The sequence below is a fragment of the Lepisma saccharinum genome, chromosome 10 (genome assembly GCF_977018435.1).
Source record: "Lepisma saccharinum chromosome 10, izLepSacc3.1, whole genome shotgun sequence".
Taxonomy (NCBI): Eukaryota; Metazoa; Arthropoda; class Insecta; order Zygentoma; family Lepismatidae; genus Lepisma; species Lepisma saccharinum.
In genome coordinates, this window is record NC_139238.1 from 54,809,942 (window position 1) to 54,819,000 (window position 9,059).

Consider the following 9,059-nt stretch of genomic DNA (forward strand, 5'->3'; position numbering starts at 1 on the left):
TTATAACTCAAACTCGCAGACTTTTGAAACACATTAAGCATAACACATTTGCATTTTGTTGTGTTCCAAATAGTAAAGTTTCCATAAGGATGATCGGGTTAATACATTTCTCTCATTCCGTTAGGTATTCATAGGGACAAATAAGGTTTACAATAAAATGATGGTAACCATTATTTCTTATCACGCTACTGTTTTCTGCCGGCGTGAAATTTATTATATGCGCGTATTCTACATATCTAAATAGCATTGCGCCCATTGCAATCAATTTCCAAACTGAAGAAAGAAGATTCAAATGGATAAATCTATTTCTTATTCTGTGACGCCATTTGTCTGTTCCTTCACCTTTCCGTCGTGTGGAGAAACACAAACCCAGCACTGGCCGTAGAATTTCACTTGATGATTCTCCAGCGATCGTATTTGCTTCGTGTGTGTCTGAATGTTTCCTCCAGTGTTTGAGGTCAAGGTCGGTCAAGTTCAAGGACCTCGAAGGTCGGTAGAGTGAAGTCAAAAGGAGCATTCTTCGAATAGTTTCAAAGCTGTCAGGACTTAACTGATTTTTCAGCAAGGACAGTCATGTCTCGTTGTTTTACCAAGTGTTTCTTTCAGGGGCGTCTTCAGGAGGATTATGGCGCCATCGAAAATTCAGACATTGGGAATTTCCCCTTAAAATAATATAAAATTCAACATTAATATATTTTTAAAATATATATGTGAAGAGATTTAGAACTTAGGTGCACCATATTTAATCCATTCGCTGAAGAAAAGGAAGTATTTATGAAACTGATGAGAGTATAATCACAAACACACATGGACATGGCACAAAATAGGCCACCACAGAGTATTAGACTAGCCCCAGAGCCTCGTTAGTCTGTAACAATGCAGTTTAGAGTTTCTAGAGTATGCCTATACTGTGGTGATATTTGGGTGAGTTTAAAAAGGATCATTACAAGCACTCCAGTTCGTATTTTTGTTACACCCCACAAACACACACACACACGCCACACAACGCTCTTCCCATGCTCATTACTTTTGGTATGCATGTACGAAGTATGTATGTATGTATGTACGTATGTATGTATGTATGTATGTATGTATGTATGTATTTGAGTTGGTATATGCGTGACTTTCGTGTTTTGATTCATATTCTGAATACTTATTTCGTTGCACCAAATCGAAACTAATTAATAAATACATATTGGAATGACGCTGGTAATGGCAAAATTTAACTGCTGACTATTGACGAGGCTGTTATTATTAGTTCTATTTTCTGCTGCCTTCTGATTTTGATGGAATCCAGAAGCATGCACTCTCTGCTTAGAATGCGAAGTATTCACGCACTTTATTGACCACCCTACAAGATTGTCTGTTGACAGGTGACAGAATGGAGGCGGTAGTGTCCTTTTCTCCCGTACTTTGTCCCAGCACCTGCTCTGCAGACAAAGATGCTGCCAGAGGACGTCCAATGACCTTGCCATGTACGTATACGCTCTGCAAGTCAATGGGCAGAAACAAATGCTTTGCTTTCTATCATCTCCGTCTTGCTAGATTTCTTATCAACGACAGTGTCTTTCCTACAAAATGACAATGTCTATGTGTTTATGTGGGGAGCAGCGGAGCAGAGGCGCCAACTTTTATGGGGTCGTGCAACCTAATAATTTGTCGTGTTATTATTATTATTATAATTAATTATAATCTTATGTTTCGTGCATTGATTATTGAAATTAATAAACAACATTCCATTCACAATTTCCGACCTATCAGTATTCTCCCCGCGTTATCCAAAGCATTAGAGTATATTGCTCACGACCAAATAAGCCGACATACAAATGAAATTCTGGCTCCGTTTCAGTCGGGGTTTAGACCTAATCACAGCACTAGCAGCGTCATGACTCACATAATCGACGACGTCAAACAAACAGTTTGAGTTTTATTGGACTACACAAAAGCGTTCCAGTCACTCGACCCCGATATTTCCAAGCTTAAATCGTTTTTTTTTTTTTAAATTTCACCTCCCCTCCAACCGACTGGGTCAAATCCTACTTAACTGGACGTAAACAAAGGGATATTTATGATGGTAAATACTCGGCGCTATCTGAGATCGCTGGTGTCGTTCCGCAAGGAAGTGTACTCGGCCCTTTATTACTTTCTTTATACATGAATGACCTGCCAAATATCTTAAAACATTGCCGTTATCACTTGTATGCCAATTACCTCCAGTTGTACTATTCTGCACCCCCAGTAATGTTAAGCGATGGAATTTCCAAGGTTATTGGATATTTAGAGAGGATTGTAAATTGGTCGATAGAAAATGGAATGTATATTAACGCTAATACATCACAAGCTATTTTGATTGCTGGAAATTTATCATGGTCACATCACACAATTCCGCGTGTAGGAAAGCTTTTGCATCTCTGTATTCTATAAGACGCATGGGTAAGTTCCTCCCCACATCTATCAAAGCCAAACTATGCCAGTCCCTAGTTTTGTCATTTATACTATTGTGACATATCGTATTCCGACTTAACAGGTGAGTCAGCTAGACATCTGCAAAGCGTTCAAAATGCCTGCGTACTATACATTTGTGAGCCGCGTTAGCTCAGTCGTTATTGCGTCTGACTACCATGCGAGAGCCCCGGATTCGATCCTCGGGGGAGAACAGGGATTTTTTCCACCTGTTCAAGTAGCTCCGGCGCCCAACCAACGTTACCCAGGTACCCAATTTATAGTGGGTACCTGGAGGAAACTCTGAGGGGTAAAGGCGGCCAGGGGCGTGATGCTGATCACATCACTCCCACCTTCGGCCGAGATCAAGAAAGTGTGGTGCCATAACTCAAGGTGTGGTGTAAAGCACAGGCGAACACTTTACTTTTTCTTTTACTTTACTATACATTTTAAATTTAAAACATGGGGCCACCAATCACCTTATTTTCTCAAATCTACGTATTCAAGAAAGACGAACGCTGCACATACTGATTTTACTTTACAAAGTTCTCAACCTCAAGTCACCTTCCTATCCAGGGACGGCATCACATGGGGGGATAGGGGGGGCTAGGAGGAGCTGAAGCTACCCAAAACAGGTATCAGTCCAAACTGTAGCCCCCTAGATTTTTGTAGTACGGTAGACACATTTCGACCGAAAACTTAAAAAGTAGAAGTTTCCATTTTCCATTGTAGAACTTCTATTGGGGCAAGTAAAATGTTCAAGTACATTTTCTAGTTCGGTTAGATCGAAAGGTTACTTTATTACGATGTGGTGTAAAATCAAGGAATGAAAGGAGGTAGCTGCGGATGTGCCTTAATAACTGTGGCTGCTGATAATTTGATGCTAAGTAATTGGCCAATCATGACTCCCCAAATTGCTACGAAATCTGCTGCTTGTCTGGTAGGTGGACGTATTCAGTGGCTGTGAATATACAGCTAAATAAGCTCACCGGACAAAAAAATTAGTCACCCCTGTGCAAACGCAAGGTGGTTTCCTGATGCCCCTACAGATGGCGTTACAGAGGAGTGGCGTGGTGCATTGTGTCTGGATCAGTGCTGTGTGACTATAGCAGTAACGTTGAGTGTGGAAGACATTGTCCAGTACGGGAATAGTGTGTCAAGATGGACAAAGCCAGGGATGTGTCGGAGTTGCAAAAAAGGGGCTATCGTGTTTGGGTGTGCCTATGGTCACACAGTAAGTGAAGTTGCTGGATTTGTTGGTGTATCGACGCGAACTGTCCAACATGTGTACAAGGAATGGTGTACCAGTGGTGCCAATGAAACATGGCGTGAGAACTGTGATCGGAAAAAGATCCTACCCCAGAGTGACCGGAGACGAGTGTCACGTCTTGTGAATGACAATCGGTTTAAAAAAAGACAGGAATTGTTGCAGTCAGTAAATGGAGGTCCATCTCAACCAATTTCCAAGCGAACATTGCGACAAGAACTTCATGCCATGGACTATGGAGTCGGGTACCTCGAAAGAGGCCTTTGCTCACAGCGACACATAATGTTGGACGTCTGACAAGGGCCAGACAACACCGAACTTGGAAAATGGCAGACTGGAGGCGTGTAATGTGGTTTGATGAATCGCGAGTTTGCCTTTTTTTTAAATGACGCAAGGCGTCGATTGCACCGACGGTCAAATAAGGCATTTCATCAGTGTGTGGAGGGTGTAGTTCAGGCACGGGGTGGTTCTGTGATGTTTTGGGGGTGTTCTTCTTACTATGCACTGAGCTCACTCATTCAGGTGACCATGAACATGAACCAGTATGTTTCTTGGAACATTCTCGGTGATCAGGTGCTTCCCTTCAGTCAACATCTTCATGATGAGCACGTCGTGGACACCCCCATCTACCACGATGACAAATGCCGTGTTCACAGTGCAGCACGCATATGTGAGTGGTTTGATGAATACTCAGGCACCCTATCACACCTCGCCTGGCCCCCTAAATCACCTGACCTTAACCCCATAGAACATTTTTGGGACCATTTGGAACAGCGGGTGAAACGCCGAAATCAGCATCCCGGCAATTTGGAGGCTGTACGTGATTTTCTGATCAGCAAGTGGTGTCAACTGGATGTGGAATACCTGCAGAACCTTGTGGACTCCTTACCTCACCAAATCGAGGCAGTTATCAGAGGCAGAGGTGGTGTTACTAGGTATTAGAGCGATGTCTCCAGGGGGTGACTAATTTTTCTTCCGGTGAGATCATGTGTAATTATTAGCCTCTATAAATCATATCACTACATTTCGGAATGGAACTAACACATATAACAAATGAATAGGACGACGTTCAAAATCTAAAAAAGAATTATGTTTTTTTTATTCTGTTTGTTGCGACGCCAAGGGTCCCGGGTTCGAATCCAGTTCGGGCTTGGTTGTTTGTGAATGTCCATTTATCAATTTCATCATTTCATCGCTCATCCCCATCTTCGCAAATTAGTCAAGAGGCACAAAACGCGACGTACAATCAAATCAATCAATCACTCAAATCAATTTTCTGGTTGTTAGTTTCTCATTCGAGTACCGACAATTGCATGAGTGTTAGCGATGTTCTCTCATTCGTTCCATCGTTATATCTATCCATATCGCTGCAAATATTCGAGAGGGAGGATTGATTGATTTGCTTTATTTTACTTTGTTTTTGTGCCACTGTTGGCTAATTTGAAAAAGATGGGGTTGAGTGATGATATGATGAAATCGATGAATCGGGCACTCGCAAACATCCTTGCCCAGGGCGAGATTCGAACCCTTGACCCTTGGCGTTGTAGCGCGATGTGCTAACCACTCCGCCACGGGGGCCGGCATCGAGAGGGAGGAATAGAATGTTAATGAATCAAAGAGTACAAAAGTACATAATTCTTAAATGATATGAATTGGACAGGTTAAAATTGAGGTCTCAACCTCGAAAGTCTAGCGATGAAACTGCTGCCTTGATATCAAACAGTTCGATCCCTGGTGGAGGTATCATTCCATTAAGTAATTCAGATTCCACTTAAAACTCTATATTTCGTTCCGAGTAACCTCTGTGCATATAGTGAATCTAAATACAAATCAATCAACTAATAATTGCAATTCGGTGCGAAAATGAGAACGCTTGGGCCATTTTATTGCTCGCAGTCCTACACCTACATGTAAATTAATAAAAATTGTGAGGTTAGAAAATAATTTCTACAATACCGTCATAGTTGCCAAATTTGATTCCTTGTAAGGGAATCAGTCTTTAAAGCACATCTAAAACTACTGATCCAATTTTGATCTGTAGTGCATAATATATTCTGAAATAAAATTGTTACCTTCTTTAAAGAATTGATAACGAGAGGTTGAGTAGTATTGTACCCTCCTTGGAGTCGATAAATCAATTGATTGGAAACGATCGATCAAAGATCAATTGATGATGTAGGTGTGGGGGTATTGTTTTTGTGACGTCATAAAATGGGCGTGGTTTATTTTGTAAGGATGATTTTGATTGGTTTGACGTCATAAAATTGGCGGGGTTTGGTTTGTAAGGAAGATTTTGATTTGTTGGAAAAGGAAAAGTGCGTGAATGCGGTGACGGTTGGGTTTCTCGGAATTGTGATACGTGTTTCCGATGTCTGAGAAGAGTGATGAGTCTGAAATTCTCGGAATTGTAATAAGTGTTTCTGGTATTTGAGGAGAGATGGCGTTGATGAGTCCGAAATTCTGGGGGAGGAGGTTTGTGTTTTTCTGTGACGGTTGGTTTTCTTGGAATTGTGATATGCGTTTCCGGCTTGAGGACGTTGATGACTTTGAAATTCTGGGAATTCGGTGTGATGAAAGGAAACATGTCTGAACATGTTTTGGGCGTAGCCTTCTAGAGTGACTGTTTGAAGTATGTTTAACGGAAATCGTGACGTAGGGAAAAAAGAAGGTATAAATAGAAGGGATACAAGATAATAGTATCATCGGCGTGAATTTCTAAGAGGTCAGCTACGAGGAGTTCTGGGAACTTGTCGATCTTGCGGCAACCTGGACAACGATCGAACGGCCCTGCATCGGGTACTTATTTTCCGTTTATGTATGTAGCGATACCTGAATCTCCCTGGATGTTACCTGTTCAACGAATTAGGAAAAGGAGTTCACCATCACTGCTAGACGTTGAAGGAGATAGAAGAGAGAAAATGAAGAGCGGATGAAAGAACACGATTTCCAAGTCACGGGTGTATGTACGAACTACGTCGCAGGAAGGAAGAAGACAAGATCGGTGAAAGTTTGAAGGAGAGAGTGAAAGAGTGGCTTTCTTTGTTGGTAGATAGAAATTCCTTGTGGTGTTCTGGCTGTGATCGTCCGTTGTTACGTAAATTAGAAGGACATCCCTGTTTCCCTGTGGTTCCTCCAGAAGGTTTTGGTGTCCGCAGACGACTGTTCCCCGACGATCCTGATGATATTCTGGCTGTACCTTTATCCCCTATACCAGGGAGGGCATCACCTACTGTATCCGATTACTTTACCTTTTATGACATATGAGAGTATTTACTTACCACGACTGCTGGACTCGCGCCGAGCCGTATGGTATCAATTACGTATCACTGAATTCGAGATACAGAACGTACAGAAAGTGGCTTATACGATTACGTCAGACTCCGGACGAATTAGTGACAGCAGGATTTAACTTTCAGTCTTTAACGACAGGGTATTGTGTTTTCATTGTTCGTACGGACTTTGCGATTGAACATCCAGAGATTGTCCGATTCCAGGACATTACCTGTTGATACCCCATCGTCCCTTTATACAGAGTGTTGCGGCATTACATCGTAACTCCAAGATTTGCAAGTATTGCGGCAGTGTAGAAACGCCTGAGAAAACCTCCGATAAACCTAGTGTGAATTCTGTGACAGTATGCAATATATGTTTTGAGAAACCCTGCAGTGTTGTAATTCTTCCGTGTCGACATTTTGTTTCCTGCGGATTCTGTGCTTCTCAATTGGATAAGTGTCCATTATGCCGAGGCAGCATTAAAGATACATTGCCTGTTTTCACCTTTTGAACAAAATGGATGTTTGTTTTATGGATGTTCAAGGTCTTCGAGGAGCAGAAGGAGAATTTGTGTGGAAAGAAGTCGGAATTTTAAAATTTCCTTTTGACAATGCATTTGGCTGTTTAGTGAAATCACCATATGGTTTACACTTTTGAGTGAAAAGTTTCGCCGAGTGAATTACTGGCTCCGTGCCAACAAACACGGTCTCAACAGGGGAGATGGGTGGTTGCCGTATAAAAAATTAGGAGACATTTTATCTTTTGTGCTTTGAATCAGGAAGTGTACGGTCAAAGGTGCGGAGAAAGTAAAATGGATGGAAAAATTAATTGGAGAAAAATATATCCGTACGGAACATCGAAGAACTTGAATGTCCAAAATTACATAGTGTGAAAAAGACTTCAAGAAGATGCAAAGAACATAGCAAATGTGAAAATGTAAAAAAAAACCTGTGCAGTTGAAAATGTCTGGAAGATATACAGTTTCTATTAAAATAGGTATAAAAACTAACTAACTAACTAAGTATAAGTAATAAGTAATATATTGTAATAAGTATAAGAAATAAAATATTTAAAAAAATGTACAAATGTTTTATTTACAATCGACAATATAGGTTTACAATACCTGAATGTTTATATTACAATAAATAAAAATTATACAAATGTTTTACTTAGAATTGATAATATGAAAGGTTTACAATACCTGAAGGGTTATATTACAATACATACGATAACAATGGTTCACTTTCAATACGAAATACAAATGGATAATTTACAACATCAAATACATAAAAGTAACAGAACTCATTTTCAATGTCAATGTGTGACCAAGATGGTTCTGAAGATATATTTCAATCATGAATTCGTTGTACCAAAGAGCATAGAAATATCTCATTAAATCGCGTACTTCTTTTCTTTCTGAAACCATATATTTTTTGATACAATATACAACAGCCTGCATTTTGGGTTGCAATTTATGATACCGTTCATTCATTAATTTTTGCAGAGGTCTAAAAAGTTTACACAAAAAATAAGTGTAGTTCAGAGGCTGTGAAAATAAAAGCATCCGGTGAATAATGTTGATACATAGAGATACAACGTTTCCCGAAAAAAATTACACCACTGACGGTGATATTTCCTGTAACCATATAAGAGAATCGTCGACCGGTTTCGACGTAATTTAGTAAGTCAGATTTCAAAGCACACAGTTCTCTAATTTGCTGAGAATCGATGCGTACGGGTGATCTCCCCTGTTGCGAAAAAACCCACACCAAATTGAAAGGGGGTGTATTTTCGAATCCTATTGCTACGTACTTGTTTTTTCCTTGTTCAGAAAATATGTGTTAGCAAGATCTAAACATGCCTCTACATCGTGTAGTTCAGGACATTCGATTGTATTTGTGGAAAAGCCGATTTCTCTACGTCTTTTTATGAAATCATAGTCCGTAGTCACATCTATTCCCTCGTCCATAGGTTCGTTCTTGATAGGGACAGTTTCGATTTGATGGGTTGCACACGTTTGCGTGTTTTACGTTTGAAAGCATCATCCTGATGGGTCATACGTTTCAATAGTTTATCG

The 9,059-nt window shown here is 40.5% G+C and overlaps 1 protein-coding gene across 1 annotated transcript; it reads left to right on the forward strand.

Moving 5' to 3' along the window:
• Positions 1-3,619: 3,619 nt before the first annotated feature.
• LOC145994108 (uncharacterized) lies at positions 3,620-4,006 on the forward strand. Its single transcript, XM_083130196.1, has one exon. The coding sequence runs from the start codon at positions 3,620-3,622 to the stop codon at positions 4,004-4,006; it is 387 nt and encodes a 128-aa protein (XP_082986322.1).
• The last annotated feature ends 5,053 nt before the right edge of the window (positions 4,007-9,059 follow it).

Coding starts and splice junctions, on each gene's coding strand:
- LOC145994108 (XM_083130196.1), top strand. CDS start 3,620: ATGTGTCGGAGTTGCAAAAAAGGGGCTATCGTGTTTGGGTGTGCCTAT.